The sequence below is a fragment of the Sapajus apella genome, unplaced genomic scaffold (genome assembly GCF_009761245.1).
Source record: "Sapajus apella isolate SASKATOON/1434 unplaced genomic scaffold, GSC_monkey_1.0 scaffold66, whole genome shotgun sequence".
Classification (NCBI taxonomy): Eukaryota; Metazoa; Chordata; class Mammalia; order Primates; family Cebidae; genus Sapajus; species Sapajus apella.
In genome coordinates, this window is record NW_022437006.1 from 12,000,800 (window position 1) to 12,028,238 (window position 27,439).

Here is a 27,439-nt window from a genome sequence, read left to right on the forward strand (position 1 = left end):
CCTACCCCCTTGTTTATTTATTATGAAGGGGTATGAGAAAAATGCAATTTTCAAAGAAAGAGAACTGCTGAGAATGTAGTACCTTCTCAAAGAAAGCTAGGTTTGGTTAAAGTGAGAAGCTAGAGGAAGCCACGGAGGAAGGGTTACAAATTGAAAGACTTCTGCAGTGGTGGAGGTAGTATGGAGAAGGGTTTCTTAAAATACAGGGATCTGTTTAAGATGAGGGGGTAAGGTAGAGTAGGATTGAGATAGAATAAAATGAAAGATGGAAGAGAAAAAAGAAGGCAGTAGAGGGAGAGGGGAGTTAATTTGGGTTATGGATAACAGAAGGAAATTGGTAGCCTGAGAAGCTTGGTAGAGGCGCTTGCCACTTGCATGGGAAGGGAAATATCAGGCAGATGATCTTGTTGCTAAAGGAAGCTAGAGGATTTAGGAAAAGGGATTTGGCACACTGGCCTCTGTCACCCAACCCTCCCCAATAACACACAACACAGACAAAGTGAGTGCACTGTTGACATTTAGTATCACCACAGATTCTCCCCCCATGACTGGTAGAAGCTAAGAAGATGAAATTCAGGCTATTGATCTTTCTTTTTCTTTTCTCTAACTGAGTTTTCTTATGTCAATGCTGGTCCCTAGTTAGTTTCTTCCCTCCTTCCCTCCCTCCCTCCCTTCCTCCACCCCGACCCCTTTATTTTTATGAGACAGGGTCTTGCTGTGTTGCTCAGGCTAGAGTGCAGCAGTGCTATCATGGCTCATGCAGTCTTGACCTCCCAGGTTCAAGCAATCCTCCCACCTCAGCCTCCTCAGTAGCTGGGACTATAGGCATGTGCCACCACACCCAGTTAATTTTTAAAATTTTTTGTAGAGATGGGTTTCCTTATGTTGCCCAGGCAGGTCTCAGATTCCCTCCTCGGCCTCCCAAAGTACTGAAATTACAGTCATGGGCCACTGTGCCCAGGCTTTTTTTTTTTTTTTTCCTTACCTCTTTATCTACTTTTCGTAAGAATTGGATAGATGAGGATAGACCCAGGAAATGAGAGTGGAATTTGAAAAAGAAAAACAGAGTAAAATGAAAAGTTAAAAATAAAAAAGTTTACTCCTAAATATTTGTACGAAACTCAGGCTGGGGGAATAGAATGTAATGGTACATACAAATAAAATGGAGTGAAGTGCACTTATTTATTGTATCCTGTTGTGAGAACTTAGGAAAAGAAACTAAGGAAAATCTGAAATTCTCCTGAGGAAGGTCCAAGAAAAAACAATGCTGGAAGTGAAGTCAGAGAGATGACATCAGGATATTAGACATCAGGAGGAAATTTCTATTTTGATTCTAGTGCCAAGGAAGCCGTGAATGCTCTTTCCTGGAGCTTTTCAGCATTGAGAGTTATTCATCTGCCAGGGTGGAGGAAGGGGTAACTTTCCCACACCCCAGGTAAAGGAGCTGTCCTTTCAGGGCCTTCCTGCTAGACAGACTGTGCCTGGGCCAGCCTGGTTCTCCCAAGTGCCCTCACCATGGCCTCCTTCATTTCCTTGTTGTGGAAACTGTAAATGATGGGATTGCACATGAGGGTGATGATGGTGTACAGGAGGGAGAAAGGCTTGTCTTTGTCAGGCCTATGTGTGCTGTGGGGGTTCATGTAAGAGAACATAGTTGAGGTGTAGAGAAAGATGACCACAGTCAGGTGAGAGTCACAAGTAGAGAAAGTCTTCCCCCAACCTGAGGAGGAGGCTCTGCTGAGGATGGTGGCCAGGATGCACACATAGGAAGTGACAGTGAGGACCATGGGGCTGAGTAGCGCCACGATGGCATCGGCAAAGATTGCCTTCAGACTAAACTGAGAGTCCCCACAAGAGAGGCTGATCACTATGGGGGCCTCACAAAAGAAGTTTTTTATGTGGTTGTCTCTGCAGAAGGGCTGTCGGAATGATATATGATCAAGAAAGATGCCATTGATCAGCCCAAGGAACCAGGCAGTTCCACAAGCCTGACACAGACCTTCTGGCTTATGATCTGGACGTAGCTAAGTGGGTAGCAGATAGTGACGTAATGGTCATAGGCCGTAAAAGCCAAGAGGATGCACTCAGCTACACCAATGCAGAAGACAAAGTACATCTGGGTCATGCAAGATACAAAGGAGACAGTATGGTTCCTTACCACGAGGTAGATCAACATCTGTGGGATGGTAGTGGTGATGAAGCAGATATCCAGGAGAGACAGATGGCCCAAGAAGTACATGGGGCTGTTGAGCTTGGGATCTGTCCAGGTGATGAAGATGATGAAACTATTCATGGCCATGGCGAGACTGTAGAGGGCCAAGAAGATGGCAAAGAGCAATGCACGTGTGGAAGTGGAGCTCTGCTGAAAGCCCATGAGGATAAATTCCGTCACTGTGCTGCTGTTCCTTAGCATCTGGGACCTGCTTGAGTAGGGAAGGTGGGAAAGCATAAGGGTATAGTTGTGGGGTAATAGAAGGTACTCACTTGGTCTCAGAAGCCCAAATATAAAACAGGATGGATGAGTGGTGGTCAACCTTTTGGAACTTAGTAAACTCTAATAATTTGGCAGTGTTATGGGGTGGTGAAAATGCCAGGGTCACCACAGGCTGCACACATAGACTCATAATATCCAAACATAAAGAAAGCACTGGTTATAATGTGCTTTATTCTGGTTTGATCAGGCATCAAGTGAAGTATTGCACCTGCTCTGGATCCCTCAATATTGAAGGATTAGCCACTAACCACGATGTGTTCAGAAGTGAAACAATAAGATAATTGGGTCTGGTACCCATACAAAAGGAGGAAAAGTTTTAGGAATTGAAGAATTGAGTGTGTGAGGGAAAGGGATGGTGGCTATCAGCTTCTAGATCATATTTAGGAAGCGCTTGAGATATTTAAAGGTGTATTTTTCTAGAAGGAAAAAATGCTCAGTCCCTGTGTACCTAATTTAAAATGATGAATGGGTTGAAATTTCAAGGAAAATAAAAACATTGTAATCCTCAGGATTGTTCCTCAGCTAACAGTGATTTGCACTTTTTTGGAGACAGTCATATCAAGCACTTCCCAGTTACCTACTTCTTTCCAGATTCACTCGCCTAGCAGTTGCTGCTCCTACTGCAGCCACCCATGCTATGCATGCTAGAGCTGGGGGCTAAGTAGGAGATCATTCATGCGTTTCTAACAGGAGACAGTTTTCCTTCTGGGGTTGGAATTTACTGTTACACACAATTTGGTGGAAAGGATCCAACCATCCCTGTGCGAAAAGGGAAGCTATAATAAGCAGGGCATAAATCTAGCCTTTCTAGAATGGACCATCAGAGAACTTTCAACTGTCCCTTTGTCTCTGGCAATAAATTTGTTCTTTTTCCATTTTCAAAGAATGAGCAGTTACAATTCTTATGCTTTTGTCTCTCTATTGTAACTTTTAGGAAGTTGTTATGTTCATATTATCTCTGTCTTGTACTTTTCATCTTTTGGAGTTAGGATGTATCAGATCCCTTCCACTTTCAGATGCTTATACTTTTTTTTTTTTTCTTAACTTAAAAAAATTTATATAGACAGGTGCTCACTATGTTGCCCATGCTGGTCTTGAACTTCTGGCTTTAAGTTATTCTCCTGCCTTGGCTTCCCAAAGTGCTGAGATTATATGTATGAGCCACTGAGCCCGGCCTCACCTTCAGATGCTTATAGATGGTAAGTATATTTCTGCTTAACTTTCAGTTCTGCCAACCATTCCTTTTCATTTTTTCCTCTCCTTCTCCATTTTCTACACACTCTCACTCTGCCCTCTATTAGTCTTTTTTCCTTTTTCAATCTACTTCCCATCCTCATTATTCTCCCTCTCCTTTTCCCATTTGTGGTGGTGGTTGCTTGCCATTTATCTTACTCTGATTGAACTCCCCTGTTTTCTCCATGTCTCTCAATCTCTCATTTTCTCTATCTGCATTTAGATGTACGTACCTTATCACTGACACTCCTTGCAGCTCTAGATTCCCTCTAGGTATGATTTGATGTTAGGTCAAAGTAGTGTCTAGGCAGTAGGCCATTCCCATCATCTTTACTTTGGGATGCGTTTCTTGTACCTAGAACGTCTCTTGGAGGCCCAGAAAAGGAAGGGAAGGGCAGAGAGCACTGTTTAAGATGTTTCTTAGAAGGCTGTGCTCAATGGACATGCTGGGGCTTAGGTCACAGTCTGGGCAAAACAAGTCAGTGAGCTATACTCCTGAGAAGCCTGGGGTTTGTCTAAGAAGAAACTGAGGTTTGACCTGAGGAATTACTAGGGCCTACTGGAGGATAAATGCTTACCTGTGATTCATTGCACCTTGTTAGCTACCATTAGAGGTTAATTAATGAAGCATTTGTCTAAATCAATGGGACAATATCATGGAAATTACATCATACCTCATTCTGTTGCTCGGCTGGTAATGATGTTTGTCATTGAATCAAATAACAAGTAACAGAAAACATCTCATAGTGTTTGAAGAGGAGCTGGTCCAGGTAGGATCATCTGATCTGGCAGGCCACTCTGGAAGAGAAGGTGTGTTTGATGACTTTGTTAGTTATTTGACATCTATACTATTAGAGATGAATGACTACTTAAATGACGTTGATAGGTTTCATATGTATACACTTTATAGTATAGGTGTGAAAACTTACATGCCCCTTGAAGGAGTGAAAGATGTGCCATCCCCAAATGTGCCAGACTGGTATATCGATTATTATTATTATTACTTTGAGATGGAGTCTTGCCCTGTCACCCAGGCTGGAGTCCAGTGGTGCGATCTTGGCTTACTGTAACCTCCGCCTCCCAGGTTCAAGCAATTCTTCTGCCTCAGCCTCCTGAGTAGCTGGTATTACAGGTGCATGCCACCACGCCTGGCTAATTTTTTGTATCTTTAGGAAAGACGGGTTTCACCATGTTGGCCAGGCTGGTCTTGAACTTCTGACCTTGTGATCTGCTCGTCTCAGCCTCCCAAATATTTATTTTGAGTTAAAAACATTGAAAAAGTTGTAGTCTCAGAGCTGACCTATCTCTTACATCGAGCCATAAAGATTCCACTGGGAGTGATACTTCCTTCATTCCAGGGTGAAAAAATAGCCCTTATCACCAGAGAGTTTAAGACTACAATAAACCTAATTAAACATACTGAACAAAGTAACCCACCTTCCACCTGCTTCACCCCCTGGTCCCCCCCATATATTTGGTACATTTTACTGTCCCTGGCCAGGTTTTCTTTGTCCTGTCATTTCTTCTTAAAATCACTGCTCTTTGTCTAAAATAATACAAAACTCATTGCTTTGAGCACTCTTTTGTAAAGATCCTCATGTATATGTAAAACTAATACAATTTGTATACTTTTATTAATCTGCTTAGTGTCAATTTGGTTTCTAAATCCAGCTAAAGAGCCCACTAAGAGCTAAAAGGAGGGTTAAAGGTGATCTCTGGCTCCCTGGCACCCCATATACCATTTGCTAAAAATCTTATTCTGCCTCATCTTTTTCAGATGGTATATTTGGACTTTCTCAGGCTTTAAAAATTCTGTCTCAGTGCTAATGAATTGAACTTTAGCACCTTGACTTGAAAATGACATGCCCCCACCCCTTAGCTGAAGAAATACCGGCAAGAAAATAAAAACACTCATGACTTTACTCCTGTAACTGCAGATAAATACGTTATTCTGTAACATAAAATTTGTCCTTGCACATATTATTTCTAACAAAGAATTGTCGAAGAATGGACTTCAGAAATTGTTGCTAAGTCTTCCAAAACTAACCTTGAACTCTAAAATGTAATTTTTATTGGTTGTCTTAATTCATGGCCATGGTAATATTTAAATTGATCTCTGTTTTCTGAAAGATAGACAGTATATACTTATGAATTTTCTTTGTTAAACTGGAAGAGGATCATGTTTGTTTGTTTCTATTTTTTATTTATCACAAATGCAGAGAGATAAAATAAAAAGCCAACCATGACTCCTTGGGTTTCCTATTTAAAGAGTTTAGGGTTCTGGCCTGGACTTGGACAGGATTGACAGATTGATAGCTTTTTCTCAATTCCGTGGGTGGTGGTGGCACATGGCCCTTCTTGGTTGGTGGAGTGATTTGTCTGGTTAATTCTGATAACAAATGAGACTCTGGCATGCTAACTAGTTTTACGACCCCCGAGCGAATGTGAGAAAATTTTTGCAATCTATCCATCTGACAAAGGGCTATCCAGAATCTACAAAGAACTTAAACAAATTTACAAGAATAAAACAACCCCATCAGAAAGTGGGCAAAGGATATGAACAGACACTTTTCAAAAGAAGACATTTGTGCAGCCAACAAATATATGAAAAAAATCTCATCGTCACTGGTCATTAGAGAAATGCACATCAAAGCCACAAGGAGGTACTATCTCACACCAGTTAGAGTGGCAAACATTAAAAAGTCAGGAAGCAACAGATGCTGGAGAGGATGTGGAGAAACAGGAACACTTTTACACTGTTGGTGGGAGCGTAAATTAGTTCAACCACTGTGGAAGACAGGGTGGTGATTCCTCAAGGATCTAGAACCAGAAATACCATTTGGCCTAGCAATCCCATTACTGGGTATATACCCAAAGGATTATAAATCATCCTACTATAAAGACACATACACACTTACGTTTATTGTGGCACTGTTCGCAATAGCAAATACTTGGAACCAACCCAAATGCCCATCAACGATAGACTGGATAAAGAAAATGTGGCACATGGAATACTATGCAGTCATAAAAAGCACTCGTTCATGTCCTTTGCAGGTACATGGATGAAACTGGAAACGATAATTATTGGCAAACTAATACAAGAACAGAAAACCAAACACCACATGTTCTTACTCATATGTGAGAATTGAACAATGAGAATACATGGACACAGGGAGGGGAACATGACACACAGGGGCCTTCTGGGGGGTGGTGGGCTAGGGGAGGAATAGCATTAGGAGAAATACCTAATGTAGATGACAGGCTGATGGATGCAGCAAACCACCATGGCAAGTGTTTATGTAACCAACTTGCACATTCTGCATATGTACCACAGAACTTAAAGTATAATAATAAAAAAAAGAGTTGAGGGTCTCTAATCTTTCTTAACAGTAGTTTACAAAGTAGCTCATATGCATAACAACATTTGACTCTCCATTTTGTTATTGTATCTTAATGATGTGATTTAATCTCATTGAAGAACCTTTGATAAGTTATGTTGGACTATGTAACTGAACACATTGTGGCAAGGAGAAAAGAATAGGGAATGAATTTTCAGCTTTGGATCTAACCATTTTAGAACCATCTACAGGCAAAATCAAAATGGCCCAACAGTTCCAAGAGCCTGTCAAAAGAGCGGTGATGGGTACTGGGGGAGCCCCAACATGAGACTGGAAGTAGAACTGTTTTAATTATGGTATTCCTGGTTAGGCCTAGACTTCATGAGTTAAGAGAATAAAATGCTGGATATTGTTAGGGGTGTGGTAGGGTGAGAAATAACTCCTTCATATTCCTGATGTTTCCTTCTTTTTGAAGGGAATTGTAATAACATAATACTCCCGACCTTTCTCTTCTCCACAGGAGGTGGAGTGGCTTACCTGATTGGTGATTTTAGGAGAAACTGAGTACATGTGTTCTATCCCTTTCCTCTCGGGAGTGAGTGGACTTTTCGAGGGCAGACTCTGCCCCTTGTTGGGAAGCCTCTGTTGTTGGCCAGTGCTGCCACTTATGGGGAATACGTCTATCTGTCTGTCTGACTCTGTGCTTCTGTATTAGGAAGTCCATGCTTGGTTATTAGTAAAGGTGACATTTTGACATCCATCTGCTGACTCGTCTTATTTCTCAGTTGATTCAGAACCAGATGGGAAGAGTAATATTGTTTACTGGATCCCCTTCAAAGTCCCAAACAATTATATGTATATTGTGATATTATTATATGTATGGAAATAAAGTTGCAAAGAATAGGATAGAGTTTTGATTATAATTAAATTCAGTTATAATAATGTCTGGCAGGTCCTGGAAGGAAAGAATGCTGGTGATACACATATTTTGCATTCTTAGAGTACAGTGCGGGTGAATTAAAGGACACAAGTCTACATTCCATGACCACAGGAGCACAATGAACAAAGTGTGCTATTGTGAACTAGACTGGTGGGAAAATGTCTTATTATAATATAAGGCTCTGATTCTTGTCATATTTACCTAAGAGGAGCAGAACAGTATTGGAAACATTCAATAGCAACAATGTTTCTGTTGTTCTTTTAGTATGCCATAAACACAGGAAATAAAATATATAATACATATTTTATGGTTTATTAATTCTATGGAATCCGTTTTAGGAAGGGGGTTAGTGCACTTACATTGTAAATGAACTCACCAACCTTGTTTAAATTATGTAGGGTCTTTTTTTAGAAAGCTTCAGCCTATATGAGGCTTGACTATCTTCTTGTAGGTCTGCTTTAAATAAAATGTGCCTCTCATAATTTCAAACCTTATACCATTTAAAACCTGGTTTTTCTAATGCATATTTAAATCTCTTACTTTTTGGATTTAATTAAATCCATCATTTTGCTGGTTGAATAAACTTTATAGTAGATAAATTTAATGTGGCGTTCACCTCTACTAACAATGCAAAAATTCACCGGGTGTGGTGGCGTGCACCTGTAGTCCCAGCTACTCGGGAGAGTGAGGCGAGAGAATCTCTTGAAGCTGGGAGCAGAGTCTGCACTGAGCCAAGATCGTGCCACTGCACTGCAGCCTGGGTGACAGAGTGAGACTCTGTCTCGAAAAAAAAAAAAAAAAAATCGAAAGCATTTAGAAGGAAATGTAGGGGGATATCTTTACGATTGGGGCAGTGTCTTAGTTTGGGGTGCTCTAACAAAATGCCACAGACTGGGTGGCTTAAACAACAAACACTGATTTCTCCCAGTTCTGGAGGATAGATGGCCAAAATCAGGGTGTCAGCATGGTTGGTTTTTGGGGCGGGCCCACCTCCTGGTTCACAAAGGGCCATCTTGTATTCTCACATGGCAGAGAGCAAGAAAGACAGGAAGCAACTCTCTTGTATTCCGTCTCCCCCCCCACTTTTTTTTTTTCCAAGGTTGAGTCTCACTCTGCTGCCCAGGTTGGAGTGCAATGGTGCGAACCTGGCTCACTGCAACCTCCACCTCCCGGGTTCAAGCAGTTCTCCTTCCTCAGCCTTCTGAGTAACTGGGATTACAGGTACCTGCCACCACGCCTGGCTAATTTTTGTATTTTAGTAGAAACAGGGTTTCACCATGTTGGCCAGTTGGTCTCGAATTCCTGATCTCATGATCTGCCTGCCTCAGCCTCCCAAAGTGCTGGGACTACAGGCATGAGCCACCTTGCCCAGCCTGATTCTTTTTTTCTTATTTAAAATTTTACTTTAAGTTCCTGGATGCAAGTATAGAACATGTAGGTTTGTTACATGGGGGATATGTGTGCCATGATGGTTTGCTGCACCTATCAACCCGTCATCTAGATTTTAAGTCCCACATGCATTAGCTATTTGTCCTAATGATTCTTTAAAAATTCTCTGAATACTGGCAGTTGGCTCAAGCCTACCAGATTTAGGTCCTGAGTGAGGCCGGGGGCAGGACTGTACCTTTATTTTAAAATTTATTTAATTTATTCCATTTTTAAAGTGATAAGGTCTTGTTCTGTCACCAAGGCTGGAGTGCAAGTGGCATGATCATAGCTCACTGCAGACTTGAACTGCTGGACTCAAGTGAACCTCCTGCTTCAGCTTCCAAAGCATTGGGATTACAGGTGGGAGCCACCTGACCCTAGGCCTGTACCTTTCATCCTGTGGACTGTGGACATCAGCCACTCACTCCCAAGTGCTGGCATGGCGTTTAATTTCCAGTGACTAGCCCAGACCCTGCCGACGGGAAGATCTCAAGGGAGGCTGTTGAAGGAACAGCATGCAACTTGCCCACCCTCACATATTCACATAGGTGGGGGTGGGGGTTTGAGGAGGTGGGGGGATGGTGTGGATCAGCTTCAGGCACAGCTGTCTGGTTTCCTATGGGATGTGACCACATAACGGTCAGGCAAGAAGATGACTTAATTTATCCTCTTGGAATGATTGCTTCATAATTGTTGCTTCCCACCATTGGCATTGGAGAAAGGCTGGGCCCCAGGAGGCCAGATGAACTTTGTGTTGGCCAGGTAAGCAGAATGTCTATCCAGCTGGAGAGTAAGCAGTGAAGGTAGTGGGGAGGGGGTCATGAACCTCACTGCCTTGCCCCAGCTCTGCTTTTGGCCCTGTGGCTACAAACCTGCCCGACCAGGAGCAGCCCCCACTGGCAGCTCTGGCCCTGGGGATTTGTGAGTGTCTGGCGGGGGCACAGTGTGGAGAGGCCAAGTCCACACTATATCTAACCCTAGTGCAGCTCAGGATTCGGCTTCCCCCAGCCACTTCTCAGGGTCTCAGCTCAGGCCCTCAAGGCAGCAGGAAGATGGGCTCTCCTCACCCTCTAGGTCCCCTGTCCTCCTTTACCCCCCACTTTGCACACAGCTTCACCTAATCCAGCTACAAAGATAGAAGAGGGCAAATCACTCAGGGAGGGAGGCACCTGAGCCCCGGATCCGCCCAGACAAAGCACCCTGTGCAACTCCCACGGCTTACCACATCTGCCTGGGACTCTAGGAAAGGGCCAGAGGGCGGAAGGTGACACCAGACTTTCCAGCACGACCTTCCAGGGCCTCCAGGGAATTTCTCACGCTGTGGGGGCAAAGACTGGCCCCCCTGGGGATGTGTGTGTGTGTGAGTGTGAGGGAGCCCCAGGGCCCTACGGAGGTCAGGGTCCTCTCCATTCAGGACAGCAAGGAGAGAATGGCCTGGAGTGAGGCCCTAGGGTGCTAAAGCAGCACAGGGTATCAGAAACGGAGTCCTGGGGTGCTTAGAAGGGACCATAGGGAAGACTTGGAGTCTTGCATGCGCCTAGGGCCTCTCCTGCTAGGGCTTTCGGAGGCGGCGATCCCCGAGGGTTCCTTGCTCTAGGGTCGCCTCTTAAAACTGCGGTGGTGTGGGGGAAGAGCGAGCAGGGCGCAGTGCAGCAGCCGTGGCCCTGTGGGAGCCCCGTGTTCACCGGCTCTACCCGTGGGACAAGACCCCTGCAGCTCCCCAGCCAGCAGGGCCAGGACGTCCCTCGGGAATCTGGGTGCTCCCTAGGTCCCGGGGCATTTGGGGGTGCCGCGACTGCCAGTGTCTGAGCTCCAGCCCCGGTCCGGGAGACCAGCCCTGCGCACCCGGGTCCGGGTGCACCCGCCCGCCCTGCCGACTGTACCAGCGCCAGGGCCAGGGGGCGCAGGGCCTCGTGCACGCCCGGCTCCGATGCATCATCTTTGTATTTCATCTTTTTCCGCCGCGCCGTGTGGCCGAGAAGCGTTTCACGCCCCAGTGACCCAAGAGAGGGTGAGGCGAAGGGGAAGGTTCGGGGGCGCGTGTCCCACAGGCCCAGGTGAGTGCGCGTGCGCCCGGTAGAGGCTGCGCGGCGCGCCCGCCGGACGCCGCTTCTGGGACGTGCCCGGGGCTACTCCGCGGCAGAGGGTGTGTGCGGCTCCGCGCAGGCTCGCTGAGGAGCTCGGCTTCGCAGACGGAGCAGGCGGACTCTGCGGGACCGCAGCGCACTGAAGCAGCCCCTCTCCCCCCGCCCCGCCCTGGCCAGGTAAGCCTCGGACGCGGCCTGCCTAACTCGCCGGTGGCAGCCTGCGGCCTCGCGCGGCGCCGCAGGGACCCGGACAAGTCCGGGGCGTCGCGGAGGTTGCGGCCCGAGTGCTCCGAGCGCTGCCCTCTGGACGCCGTGGGGTTGTGGGGCGGCTGTTGCTGGGATCTAGGGGTGCAGCCCGGCGGCCCCACTCCTCTCCTACGGCCACTTCCTCCTCCCACGACCCGCGGGCGGGTGCAGCGGGGACCAGGCGGCGGCTCTCCCATCCCGCGTGGGGTCACCGGAGCGACAGGCCACTTGGTGCCAGCTCCAGGCGCTGTCTGGTGGGGGTGGGGGTGGGGGGTAGCGGTGGGGGAGGGAGGACGCCCGCTCGGGTCCCACCGGGCTGGCCGGGTCGCTGCTGCGTTCAGTGGCTGGAGAACCCGAGCCCGGACGTCGTCCCACTTCCCTTTCCTTTTAAGGCTCAGAGGGAAAACTTTCTCAATTAAAAACCCCACACCGCGTTGCCCCTGGGCTGCAGGCGCCGGGTTGGGTGTGCGCAGCTGGGCGTGGGCTCGCTGACGAGCTCGGCTTTGCTGACCGAGCGGGCGGCGGCCAGGTGGGAACGGCAGCACGCTGATGCAGCCCTGCGCCCTGGCCAGGTAAGCTGGGGGTCCCGGCAGCCTGGGGCCTCCCGCGGCGCTGCAGGGACCCGGATGCGTGGGGGCGGCAGGTGGTTGCGGCCCCAGTGCTCCCGAGCGCTGCCGTGTGGATTCGGCGGGGCCGCTGTTGCTGGGATCTGGGGGTGCAGCCCAGCGGCCCCACTCCTCTCCTACCTGCCCACTTCCCTCTCCCACGACCGGTGGGTGGCTGCAGCGGGTACTAGGCGGCGCTCTTGCATCCCCGGGTTGGGCGGGGGCGGCTCGCGGCGAATGGCCACCCGGCGCCGTCTAGAGGCGCGGTCTGGGGGTCGGCAGGGAGGTGGTGGTGTACTCGGGTCCCGCGGCCGGGCTAGGCGGGCCGCTGGTGCGTTCCCCCATCCTTGCTTGGCGCTGGCATCAAGCCGGGCGGCAACTGGATTGGGGTAGCCTCTGGGTTCGCTGTTCCCGGAGAACCCGAGCCTGGATCTTCGCCCTCTTCCCTTTCTCTTTGTAATAAGGCCCAGAGAGAAAAACTTCTCAATTAAAGACCCCATACCTCGTTGCCCTTGGGCTGCAGGCACCGGGTTGGGGGCATGACGGGGACCTGCCCCTGGGCCGGGCCCCTTCCCCAAGGCAGGCACTGCCTGGCAAGGCTGCTGGTGGTAGATCTGGCTGCAGATGGTGAAGGAGAACATTGAGGACAGTTCCTCCGACTTGGCTGTGCTGAGCTCATCTGGAGTGTTTCTGGTTCTAATCACAAATGGAACCATTTCAGTGCAGCTTATAGGTTCATGTTAGTGATGAACTTGGGTGGAGGTGGTGACACAGCTTGTTCTCTCCTCCTAGGCTCTTAGTGTATCCAGGATCCTGAGCTGCCAGGGGCCTGGCCACTCCTGCCCGGAGCCCTGCCTTGGCTGAGCTGGTTACTGCTGCGTGTCTTGGGCTGCTGGCATGCCTGTCATCAGCAGTGCACAGGTATGCATGTGTGTGCATATGTATATGCCCCACACACATACCATGCCCACCTCACACACCCCACATACTTAACCCATATACACCACACACACCGCACACATACCATACCCACCTCACGCACGTCACACACACCACACACATACCCCATAAACGCCACACAAAACATGTATTTCATACCCACCTCTCACACACACCACACATGCCATACCCACCTCACATATACCACACACATACACCATACACACAACACGCATATCATACCCACCTCATACACACTACACACATGCCATGCCCACCTCACATACACCACACACATACCCCATACACAACATACATATCATGCCCACCTTACACACACTACACACATGCCACGCCCACCTCACATACACCACACCCATACACCATACACACAACACACATATCATACCCACCTCACACATGCCATGCCCACCTCACACACACCACACACGTACCCCATACACACCACACACAACACACATATCATACCTCATACACACTACACACATGCCATGCCCACCTCACACACACCACACATGTACCCCATACATACCACAGACAACACACATCATGCCTACCTCACACACCCCACACACTAAACCCATATACACCACACACCACACACCACACACATATCATACCCACATCACACACACCACACACATACCATGCCCACCTCACACACATCACACACATACCACATACCCACCACACACAACATGCATATCATACCCACCTCTCATACCCCACACCACATATGTACCATGCTCACCTCACACACCCCACACATTTAACTCATATACACCACACACACACCACACACATACCATGCCCACCTCAAACACACACTTCATACACACCACACACAACACACATACCCACCTCACACACCACATATACACTATGTCCACCTCATACACACCACACACATAGCACCTACACACCAGACACAACACACATATCATAACCACCTCACACACCACACACTTAACCCATGTACACCACACATATACCATGCCCACCTCACACACACCATACATATATCATACCCACCTAACATACATACCCCATACACACCACACACAATACACATACTCACCTCGCATGCCACATATATACCATGCCCACCTCACACACACACCACACTTAATCCATATACACCCCCCACACACACACGCCACTTTACACACACCATACACATACCCACCTCACACACCAGACACACTTAACCCATACACACTACACGCCACATATATACCATGCCCACCTCACACACCCCATACACTTAACCCATATACACCACAAACACAGCACACACATATCATACCCACCTCACACACCCCATACACTTAACCCATATACACCACAAACACAGCACACACATATCATACCCACCTCACACACCAGACACACCCCAGATGCACTGCACACACCCCAGATACACTGCACACACCCCAGATACACCACACACATATGATACCCACCTCACACACCACACACACCCCAGATACACCGCACACGTACCATATCCACCTTACATAACACACACCACATATATACCATGCCCACCTCAGACACACCACACACTTAATTAATGTACATCACACACACCACACACATATCATACGCACCTCACACACACACCATACACATATTATACCCACCCCACACCCCAGACACCACACATACACCATGCCCACCTCACACCCCACACATTCAACCCATATACACCACACACATACCACACATATACCACGTCCACCTCACACACACCATACATATATTATACCAACCTCACACACATGTCCCATACACACCACATGCATATCATAACCACCTCACATGCACCACATATATACCATGTCCACCTCACACACACCAGGCGCTTAACCCATATGCACCACACACACACCATACACATACTTCATACACACCATGCACTCTTCACACATACTACACACCACATATACCCCATACACACCACACACACCATACACACCACACACACCTTGTACACACATGCCACACATACCACACACACCACATGATGCCTTACATGCACATTTTGTATATACCCACACACCCCCCTATATGCCACACACCTCACACGCTTCATAAATTCCATACACACAGCACACTGCACTCCACATACATATTACATCACCCATACAACACACCGCCTTCCACATAGACAACTTATTCACACTACACAGATACGACACACACAACACAATATCATATATACATACACCATACACGTGTAATGCACACCACATGCACCCCATACGCACCACACACACTACATGCACCTCATACAACCACACACACTACACACATCTCATGCATACCACACACCACAAACACTACACCATGGACACAAAAAATACACACTGAACCCTTCCACACTACATCACACTCCACACATACCACACGCACATCCCATTCACATCACAAACACCAGATACCACACACTATACACAGTACACTCCACACACTCACCACACCCTCCCCAACACCCCGTCATCAAACACGCACACACACATCCCACACTACACACTCCTTATCCACCACACCACACACACTGTATCTCACACACATACCACACACCTCTGCCATGCAAACTACTCATTGAATGAAATGGGATGATTTAGTTTTCCCCAAATAAATTGTGCCCATCTGCGCGCCCCCGGCTGTCCTGACTGGCACATCCCCTGGTCCCGCTCTCCCTTGGGTCAGCACTGCTTCCTGACGGCATGCTCACGTCCCCATCACCTGGGAGGCTGGCACCTCTGCCCCAGTGGCCACCTTCCTGGAGGAGACTGGCCTGTTTCCCACCTCTCCTGACTCCCAGAGTGGTGGCTGGTGTGGGAAGTCCTGCTTCCTCCCCTTGGTGTCTGCCCTTCCCCATGGGCTGTTTTCTCCCAGTGTTGACATCCCCCCAGGTAGAAGCGGAGACCCTCAAAGGCGCACAGGTAGGTTTGATTATAATGCTCATGAATAATAAAATGCGATTTGGTAAAAGACTCAACCAGTACAAACATCTTTAATAAAGTAAAATGTGCAAACCCCCTCTGCCCCCACTTCTTTTTCCTCCGCTCCCCGGAGGACGTGGCTGAGAAGCCTTTGGGAGGCTCCCCCTTTCTGTGTGCATTTGCGTCCGTGTATGGGTTGGGGAGTGTGTGTGTATTCTCTAGACATCTTGTAGGAGCTGGAACTGGGATCTACACACGTGTGCTGACTGTAGCTCACCTGCCATTTTCCCTCCAAAACAGGCTTTTAACATCCCTCACTGTAGTGCGTGTTGCCCTGCCTCTTTAAAAACGCAATCGACTCTTGCATCATGCAAACTCTGCCGTCATTTATTTAATCATTCTTTTATTTACGGGTACTTAGGTCGTTTTCAGTTTTTTAAAAGATTGCTGCAGTAAAAACCTTCAGCTGTCATTTTTCAAGTTGCTGTTGGAGAATGGGGTGGGAAGTGCCATCAGGCTGGAGTGGCCCTGTGTGTGGCCAGGCTTTGTGAGGTTCTGACTCTGTCCTTCCCAATGTTCGTCCCACTCTGGCTGCCCCCAGGAGATGATGGCTGCATGAGTGCCTGCCATGGCCCACTGGAAGCATGAGAGCGCAGGGAGTGGCGTGTTGGACCATGGGGCGAGGCTGGTCCCTGTACCCCACGGCCCGGAGCGAAGATGTGGAGCTGCCCTTGGAGGCCTATGGCCCCAATGGGGACTCCAGGTCCAACTATGTGAACAACACCCCAGAGGAGGAGGACCATAATGAGGGCCTCCCCAAGGAGGAGGAGGGCATCACCTACTACATCTGCTACAGCCCCAAGGAAAATAGCTACCTGGAGGGCATGGATTGCAACGGGGATGAGTACCTGGTCCATGGCACGCACCCCGTGGATACCGACAAGTGCCAGGAGCATCTTCACAACATGCCTCGTAACTGGACCAGTGAAGAGCTCAGCCCCCATTAGAACTGCAAGGCACCCAGTCACTCTCACCGCCTCGCTTCAGCATCTGCAGGGGCTGTACCAGGAGGTCCCTTGCTCTCAGGCCCCTCTGCTACCTTCCCTGGGGCAGGAAAGTCCTACTCTGGGACAGGAGAGGAGTGGCTGGACTCGGCAGGCCTGTACCCCCATGGCCACTGTGCTGAGGGCAGCCAGGACTACCCGGGCGGCCACCTGCCCATCCTAGAGGATGAGCCCTCTGTCCTGGAGTCCCACGACCAGGAAGAAGATGGCTACTACTGTCCCAGCAAAGAGGGCTACCAGGACTGCTACCCCACAGAGGCCAGCGGGAACACCGGCGCCTCCCACTACCACCTGACGCATGGGACAGAGATTTGGAGGACCAGGAGGGAGACATTGACCCTATCGTGGCCAAGATCAGGAGGAGCCTGAGCATGACCAGCATCACCAGTGCCAATGAGGCAGCAGAACTATAAAATGATAAAATGTTGCACAAGAGTGACAAACTCTAAATTCAGAGGAGTGGGTACCTCTAGGGATGGGTAGAGGAATAAGCCTGTGGGTGGAGGTTCTGGGGCCTTTATTTCATATATAAGTTTGTTTTAGTCATGAAACAAGAAAAAGTCTGAAGCAAGTACCGCTACATATGAGTATGTTCTGATAACCCCAGAGAGTGGTACCCAGGAGTTTGGCATATGGGCTCCTACAGATTTATGTATGTTTGAAATACTACTTACTTATTTTGAAATATTTATTTATTCATTCATTCATTCTTGAGATGGAGTCTTGCTCTGTTGCCCTTGACTCACTGCAACCTCTGCCTCCAGACTTCAAGCAATTCTCCCGCCTTAGCCTCCTGAGTAGCCAGGTTTACAGGTGCATGCAACCACGCCGGCATAATTTTTGTGTTTTTAGTAGAGGTGGGGATTTCACCATGTTGACCAGACTGGTCTTGAACTCCTGACCTCACGTGATCCACCTGTCTCAGCCTCCCAAAGTGATGGGGTTATAGGCATGAACCACTGCACCTGCCCTGAAGTATTTGATAATACATTTTATTTTGTTTTAAGGAGTGTCTTTTGGTGAGTGTGCCCAGGAGGAGGATGGCTGTGGAGATGGGCAGGCGCCCTCCCTGGTATACACCCAGCCCCTTGTCTAACCTAGCCAGGCCCCAGCTGCAGGCCGAGTGATTGTCCATGGGCCAGACAGGCTGACATCATACACCCACTGTGATATTAGAAGTAATAAAGTGCTTAAAATATTATGCATAACATTTCTGAGTATACACACGTGGTGGACACCAGCTTCGATATTAAAGTAATATCTTTCTAAGACGTAATAAATAATGTCATGGGGTCTTAAACATAATGTACACCATTATTTATACATTATATATAAAATCAGCTTTGATATTTAATATCTTTCTAAGATATTATGAATAATGTCATAGGGTCTTAAACATAATGTATTAGGAGTAATATGTTTAGTTCATGAAACAAAAAGTCTGAATGTATTAGGAGTAATATATCAGGAGTAATATGTTTAATGTCACAGGGTGAGTAATGTCACCCTGGCCCCCCCGGATATTACAAACCCCATGGCTGCCTGCAGCCCCCTAGCCATAGGGCGAGTAATATCACCCCGGCCCCCCCCGGATATTATGAACCCCATGGCTAGGGAGCTGCCTGCAGCCTGTTAGTCATATGGTGAGTAATATCACCCCGCTCCCCCCTGATATTATGAACTGGATATTACCCACACCGGCTATTTAGAAAATTTGGAGTAATATGATACTAGGAACCGTATCATAGGGAGAATATAATGTTATTCTGTTTCTTCTTTGATATTAGGCACAATAACACTAGTTGTAGTTCTTCCTCTGCAATATTGACAAAAATATCATGCTCGCCCCCCTTGTTATTAGAATTGAAATCACAGGGGGGTTTCACCCCATGCAATAATTAATATAATTTTTTTTGTGGACATTAGTCACAATATCACAGTGTGGTGTACACCTCTTTCCATATTGAGAGTGTTACCATATGGGCAGTAATATCATGCTCTCCTTCCCTGGATATTAGGAACAATATCACAGGGCGGGTGTACAGCGCCAGCCACATTGTGAGTAATATCATCTCTCATCCCCTAGATATTGGGAATATATATATCACAGAGGAGTTGTGCGCTTCCTGAAATATTTGGAGTAATATGCTCTCCATTTGTGGACATTAGAAACAATCTTACAGTGGTGGTATACACTTCCTGCAATATTGAGAGTATAATCATCCTCTCTCCCCTGGATATTAGGAACTGTATCACAGAAGCGTTGTATACTGCCTGTGATATTGGAACAGTATCACAGGGGCATGTAAACTTAACACAATATTGTGAGTAATATTATCCTTTCCCCCCTATTAGAAACAATATCACAAGGGGTGATACATCCCTTGTGATGTACATCCCTGGGTATTAGGCCAATATAATGGGAGGGGGAGGATATCTAGGATATTGGGAGTAATATCATCCTCTTTCCCCTTGGATATTAAGAACAATATCACAGGGGGATTGACACTGCTGCTTTATTGGGAGCAATATTATTCTGTCCCCCTGCCCCAGATATTAGGAACAGTATTAGAGAGGTGGTGTACACCCCCTGCGATATGAAGAGTAATATCCCTCTCTGCCCCTTTAGCTATTAGGACCAACGTTAAAGATGGTGTGTACACCACCAGCGATACTGGGAGGAATATTATCCTCTATGCCCCAGATACCAGGAAAAATAGCCCAGCATGGGTGTACAATTCTTACGATATTGGGAGTAACATAATCCTCCCCCCTCATATTAGAAACACCACCACAGGGGGCATGTACACCCGCTGCAATATTGGGAGCAATATAATCCTCTCCCTTCCTGGATATTAGATAAAAATATCACAGGGGGGCATATACCTTCTGTGATATTGGAAGTCATATCATCCTCTCCTCCTCTGGATATTAGAAACATTGTCATAGTGGGGGTGTACATCTCCTGTGATACTGGGAGTAATGTCATCCTCTCCGCCACCCCTGCCCTGGATATTAGGAACAATCACAGGGGTGGGGTTAACACCCCTGTGATATTAGGAGTAATATTATCCTCTTCCCATGTGGATATTAGGAACCATATCACAGAATGGGTGTATACCCTCTGAGATACTGTAATTAATATCATTCTCTCCTGGCAGTATCACAGGAAGGTTTACACCCCCTGTGATGCTGAGTGTAATATTATCATCTTCCCCTCTGGTTATTAGGAACAATATCACAGAAAGGTGTACACCTGCTGTGATTCTGGGAGTAATGTTATCTTCTTCCCTTCTGGAAATTAAGAACAGTATCACAATGGGGGTGTACATACCCTGCAATGTTGGGAGTAATATCAGCCTATCTCGGTCCGGTGCAGTGGCTCATGCCTGTAATCCCACCACTTTGAGAGGCCGAGGCAGGTGGATCACTTAAGGTCGGGAGTTTGAGACCAGCCTGACCAATGTGGAGAAACCCCATCTCTACAAAAATACAAAAAATTAACTGGGTGTGGTGGCTCATACCTATAATCCCAGCTACTTGGGAGGCTGAGTCGGAAGAATTGTTTGAACACAGGAGGCAGCGGTTGCAGTGAGCTGAGATCACACCACTGCTGCACTCCAGCCTGGCGACAGAGCAAGATTCCGTCTCAAAAAGAAAAAAAAAGGATATTTATGAACGGTTTCCAAACTTTGGAGGGATCAAGAAGGGAGAGGAAGAACAAACGCTTCCACTCACCTTTATTCACAAAATTGTGATTTACCAAATCAGTGTAAATTATAGATGACTTCTAAGAAAGACGCTTCTTAAATCTAGAAAACAAAACAAATGAAGGGCCGGGCGCGGGGCTCGCACCGGTACTTTGGGAGCCCCAGGCAGGGGGAGGGAGGGGGAATGGGGGGGGCGCAGAAGAGGCTGGGATCACCTGAAATCAGAAGTTTGCGACCAGCCTGACCAACATGGTGAAATTCCATCTCTACTAAAAATACAAAAATTAGCTGGGCCTAGTGGCGCGTGCCTGCAGTCCCAGCTACTCGGAGGCTGAAGCAGGAGAACCACTTGAACTCAGGGGACAGAGGTTGCTGGGAGCCGAGATTGAACCATTGCACTCCAGCCTGGGTGACAGAGTGAGACTGTCTGCCCCCAAAAAAGTAATACATTAGAAATGTTTTAAATACAAGTTATAAAAACATTATGTTAATAGATTTTTTTGTTTTGCTTGATCTTGCTTATCAGTTTTTTGAACCCTTAGGTTTCCTTTTTAGAGTTCTAGAAATTGGTTTTCAGTTCACTGATTTTTATTTTTATTTTTGAGACTCCGTCTCACTCTGTCTCCCAGTCTGGAGAGCAGTGGCACAATTTTGGTTCACTGCAGTCTCCACCTCCCAGATTCAAGCTATTGTCATGTCTCAGCTTCCTGAGTAGCTGGGATTACAGATATAAACCATCACACCTGGCTAATTTTTGTATTTTTAGTAGACACGGGCTGGTCTCAAACTCTTGACCACAAGTGATTCACCTGCCTTGGCCTCCCAAAGTGTTGGGATTACAGGTGTGAGATACTGCACCCAGCCCATTGATTTTTTTTTTAATATTGTATTGAGGGGGTATACGTGCAAGTTTCTCACATGCGTGTGTCACATAGTGGTGAAGCCTGGGTAGTTCATTGATGTGAGTTATCGGAAACCTGTGTTCAAGAGGGCTCCATAGAGTTTTTCCATAAAAGGCAAATTTGTGGGCAGGGCTTGGTGGCTCATGGCTGTAATCCCAGCACTTTGGGAGGCTGATGGATCATGAAGTCAGGAGCTCAAGACCAGCCTGGCCAACATGGTGAAACCCTGTCTATACTGCCACCAATTAGCTGGGCGTGGTGGCAGTCACTTGTAGTCCCAGCTACTTTGGAGGCTGAGGCAGAAGAATCACTTGAACCCAGGAGGCAGAGGTTGCAGTAGAGTAGGTGTCCAGCCTAGGTGACAGAGCAAGACTCTGTCTCAAAAAAAAAAAAAAAAGAAAAAGAAAATTTGGACTATTGCTGATTACAAATATTTTTAGAGTAGGATTCAAAATGGTAACTGTGGATGATGGAAACAGTAGTTACAATAAGAATTGATGAAAGTTCCCAATTCACAAGAAAATTTAATTTCTTATTTTATGTGCAGCATTTTAAGACAGTAACTGGAATCATGACCGACAGCATCACATCAGGACCACCAGACCATTTTTTGTTTGTTTGTGAGATGGAGTCTCGCTCTTTTGCCCAGGCTGGAGTGCAGTGGAGTGATGTCGGCTCACCAGAACCTCCTCTTCCTGGGTTCAAACAATTCTCCTGCTTCAGCCTCCTGAGTAGCTGACATTACAGGCATGCGCCACCTTGCCCGGCTAATTTTTGTATTTTTAGTAGAGACAGGGTTTCACCATGTTGGCCAGGCTGGTCTTGAACTCCTGACCTCGTGATCTGCCCTCCTTGGCTTCCCAAAGTGCTGGGATTACAGGCATGAACCATCTCACCTGGCCAGAACACCAGACTTTTTATAAATTTCATAAAATCTCCAGAAAGCATTAATAACTTTTTTTTTTTTTTTGAGATGGAGTCTCGCTCTGTCACCCAGGCTGGAGTGCAGTGGTGCCATCTCCGCTCACTGCAACCTCTGCCTCCCTGATGCAAGCAATTCTCCTGCCTCAGCCTTCCAAGTAGCTGGGACTACAGGCATGTGTCAGCATGCCTGGCTAATTTTTGCATTTTTAGTAGAGGCATGGTTTCACCATATTGGTCAGGTGGGTCTCGAACTCTTTGACCTCAGTTAGTCCACCTGCCTCAGTCTCCCAAAGCACTGGGATTATAGGCATGAGTGACCATGCCAAGCCATTAATAACATGTTTATACACATATGACTTTAGCAAATATTTAGCATAACAATCAGAATTACAAATCATGACATATTAAAATTGTATAAATGTATATAATTTTTGGAACATGTGTATCAACGATATACCCATAAATATAACTGAGATGAGATCTACTGTCAACTCGTCTGACAATGCCCTCCCATGCAGTATCACCACATTTGACAATGCCTGCCCATACAACCTGCCAAATAAATCTAGTCATTTAGTATCTCTACAAGATCAGAGATACGTTCTTTAGACTCCCCAAGGGACCCAGCTGAAAAATCCCAAAGTTAATTTTAAACCAAAAATACTTGATTTAGGATTTTGATGCTGGCGAAACCCATCAAAAATATCAAGTTTGAAAACACTTGATCAGAAGAGAATCACAGGTCACTTTTAAAAGAATATTCTGACTGGGCACAGTGGCTGATGCCTGTAATCCCAGCACTTTAGGAGAACACCGTGGGTGGATCACAAGGTCAGGAGATCAAGACCATTTTGGCAAACATGGTGAAACGCCATCTCTACTAAAAATAAAAAAAATTAGCCAGGCATGATGACACATATCTGTAGTCCCAGCTACTTAGGAGGCTGAGGCAGGAGAAACGCTTGAACCCAGGAGATGGAGGTTTTAGTGAGCCAAGATTGTGCCACTGCACTGCAGCCTGGGCGACAGAGCAAGACTCAGTCTCAAAAATAAATAAATATAAAGAATATTCATTTAACCAGAGACTTCAAAGGCAATACAGAAAGTTACGTGGGTATAAAAACCTTAACCCTTTAGGCCACGTGCAGTGGCTCACGCCTGTAATCCCAGCACTTTGGGAGGCCGAGGTGGATGGATCACCTGAGTTCAGGAGTTCAAGACCAGCCTGGCCAACATGGTGAAACCCCGTCCCTACTAAAAATACAAAAATTAGCTGGGCATGGTGGTGCATGCCTGTAATCCCAGCTACTAGGAAGGCTGAGGCATGAGGATCACTTGAATCTGGGAGGCAGAGGTTGCAGTGAGCTGAGATCATGCCACTACATTTCAACCTAGGCAACAGAGAGAGACTCAGTCTCAAAAACAAACAAAAAAACCTTTAGCCCTTTTAAAACTCAGTTTTGCTCAGTAATCAGAAAGAATACTTGAATTTAATCAAATGCAGGATGAGTGTGTACAGGATTATGGGTGTACACACATGATGACTTTGGTCATATCTCCATTTGCCACCTGATTAAGCATTAGAATGGCATCTTACTGACCGGAAAGCTAGTATTATAGGTGGTATCGGAGGCACTCTTGGACTTGAGACAAGAATATTGTTGCGTAGAAATGTCATCAATTGTATTAGAATGAGATAGCTTTGATTGGCTGCGAAGTCTCAACACTTACTAGCTGTGTCACATTGGACAAAGTGCTTCATCATTCTGAGACTTAGTTTTTTGTTGTTGTTTGTTTGTTTGTTTTGAGACGGAGTTTTCCTCTTGTCACCCAGGCTGGAGTGCAATGGCGCGATCTTGGCTCACTGCAACCTCCTCCTCCTGGGTTCAAGTGATTCTCCCTCAACCACTGGAGTCCTGGGATTACAGGCATCTGTTACTATGCTCAGCTAACTTTTTTATTTTTAGTAGAGACACGGTTTCACCATGTTGGCCAGGCTGGTCTCAAACTCCTGATCTCAGGTGATCCATCTGCCTTGGCCCTCCAAAGTGCTGGGATTCCAAGCGTGAGCCACCATGCCTGTCCAAGACTCAGCTTTTCAGGGAAAAGTAACTATGTCTTTTGTAAGCTTGCTAGCAGGTTTAAGTGTAATAATGTGTAGGAATGACTTTGCACTGTGTCTAACATGTAGTAACAGCTTAATTAATGTTAACCCTTATCATTATTGTATAAGAATGTAAGTTACAGAAGAGAGGAACCCTGTCAGTTTGTTCTCTGCTAGAGCCCAAGACCATGAACCGTGGCTGGCATATAGTAGGCATTTATTTATTTTTTATTATTTCATTTTATTTATTTAGAGATGGAGTCTTGCTCTGTTGCCCAGGCTGGAGTGCAGCAGTGTTTATTGAGCACCTGCCATGTACAAGGCCTTGTGTGATTAAATACAGTTATGATTAATAATATAAAAATGACAAATCACTGACACTTTTTAGAGGAAAGTTTTTTTTTCCGTAGGTTTCAGGCACAGAACTGTATATGCAATAATAGTAAAACTGATCCCACATATTATGAGAGAAATGATGATACATTTAAATGAGTTGGATGTTTTAGAGGCATTATCTCATGAATCCTTGACAGAAACCGAATGAGGAATGAAATTTATTGTTCCCATTTCACACAGAAGGAAACAGAGGTGAAGAGGGGTAAAGTAATTTTGTATGGCATGAAGTAGAAATCCAAAGTACAGGAATTTGAACTTGGTTCTGACCTTTTCTGAGGCCCCCCATGCTCTTGACCACTTTAGACTCAAGCATCACCTCGTTTTTCCACTCATTCAACAAACTTTTTTTAAAAAATTGTCTAATAGGTTGGCACTCATCATGAGCTTCTGTTCCTGTTCTGCAAGTGGTGAAGCCCTCTATTGTCCTGACCCCACAGCTCCTGTCCCATGACCAGGGCCAGCTCACCAAGATCTGCAGTAGCACATAAAGTCAGTGCCATCCCCCATGCAAGTACCTGAGGAAGGTGAGTCAGCACAGACAGATGAGGCCTGGCGCCCTTGAACAGTTCCTTGCCTCGGCTGCCCCACATCTCACAGGGGGCCATGCTGGGGGAAGCATAGGCAGTCACAGTACTGGCTTTTTCCTTCCATACAAGTGTCTTAGGGATGGGGCAGAGTAGTTGACTTATTTGGATAAAAACTGCTATCTTGTGTCAGAAACTCAAAAAGAATCACTGCTGACATGTTAACCTAAAGAAAAACAACCAGACAAGTGCCCAACAATACTTAAAAAGGTTATTTATTTATTTGAGACAGAGCCTTGCTCTCTTGCCCAGGCTGGAGTGCAATAGTGTGATCTTGGCTCATTGCAACCTCTGCCTCCTGAGTCCAAGCAATTCTCCTGACTCAGCCTCCCAAGTAGCTGGAACTATAAGCGTGTGCCACCACACCTGGCAAATTTTTGTATTTTTAGTAGAGACAGGGTTTTGCCATGTTGGCCAAGCCAGTATTGAACTCCTGACCTCAGACAATCCTCCTGCCTCATCCTCCCAAAGGTCTGGGATTAAAGGGGTGAGCCACTGTGCTTGGCCTAAAGGTTACTTATTATCCAGCAAAATTTAGGATGGGTGTGATGGCTCTTGCCTATAATCCCAGCACATTGGGAAGCAGAGGTGGGTGGATCACCTGAGGTTAGGAGTTCAAAAGCAGCCTGACCAGTATGGCGAAATATCGTCTCTACTAAAAATACAAAAATTAGCTAGGCATGGTGGTACACACCTGTAGTCCCAGCTAGTCAGGATGCAGAGACAGAAGAACTGCTTGGACCCGGGAGGCAGAGGTTGCAATGAGCTGAGATTGTGCCACTGCACTCCAACCTGGGCAAAGAGCAAGTCTCTGTCAAAAAAATTTTTTTTAAATTAAAAAAATAAAATTATCCTGCAAAATTTGAAAAGGAAACAAATCAGCAGCTTCTAAACTATTTTTTAACATGACTCATAATAAATTCTATATTACATAAATATGTTCTGTATTTCTGAATAAAAGGCTTAACAAAGTCATATTTACAACATGTAATACATATTTTTTATTCTACTTCATTTGTTTTGAATGCTCTTTGCAATGTACAAAAAGCCCAATAGTAATGATTAAATTACTCATTAAATTGAGCATTATCTTGTCATTTAAAATGATAATCTCAAAAATGATCTTTTGTTTTTGAGCTAAAAATATTTTAATGATATACTGTTTAAGAGAAAAACACTGGCTATGAAAGAATATACATGATTTATTATTTTTTGAAACACAGTCTCTGTCACTCAGGCTGAAATGCAATGTTGTGATCTCAGCTCACTGCCACCTCTGCCTCCCTGGGTTCAAGTGATTCTCCTGCCTCAGCCTCCTGAGTAGCTGGGATTACAGGTGCACATCACCACACCTGGCTAACTTTTGTATTTTTTAGTAGAGACAGGATTTCACCATATTGGCCAGATTGATCTTGAACTCCTGAGCTTGTGATCTGCCCAACATGGCCTCCCAAAGTCCTGGGATTTCAGGCA

At 46.4% G+C, this 27,439-nt stretch overlaps 2 protein-coding genes across 6 annotated transcripts; one reads left to right on the plus strand and one right to left on the minus strand.

Annotated features, from left to right (window-relative positions):
- Positions 1-1,176: 1,176 nt before the first annotated feature.
- LOC116530370 (olfactory receptor 10AD1) lies at positions 1,177-2,413 on the minus strand. Its single transcript, XM_032248453.1, is given in 2 exon segments — positions 1,177-1,984; positions 1,987-2,413. Coding segments are annotated over 2 exon segments (945 nt in total). The 3' UTR covers positions 1,177-1,466.
- A 9,107-nt stretch (positions 2,414-11,520) lies between these two features.
- On the plus strand, positions 11,521-17,920 carry LOC116530372 (amyloid-beta A4 precursor protein-binding family A member 2-like). 5 transcript variants are annotated; one of them, XM_032248458.1, is made up of 3 exons: positions 11,521-11,697; positions 13,164-13,292; positions 16,884-17,920. In XM_032248458.1, the coding sequence occupies exon 3, from the start codon at positions 16,927-16,929 to the stop codon at positions 17,287-17,289; it is 363 nt and encodes a 120-aa protein (XP_032104349.1). In that variant the 5' UTR covers positions 11,521-11,697; positions 13,164-13,292; positions 16,884-16,926; the 3' UTR covers positions 17,290-17,920. The 5 variants fall into 5 exon arrangements, with proteins under 5 accessions (XP_032104349.1, XP_032104348.1, XP_032104346.1 ...); XM_032248457.1 differs by having other exon boundaries at positions 13,172-13,292; XM_032248455.1 differs by lacking the exon at positions 11,521-11,697 and adding an exon at positions 12,203-12,338 and having other exon boundaries at positions 13,172-13,292.
- Positions 17,921-27,439: the final 9,519 nt, after the last annotated feature.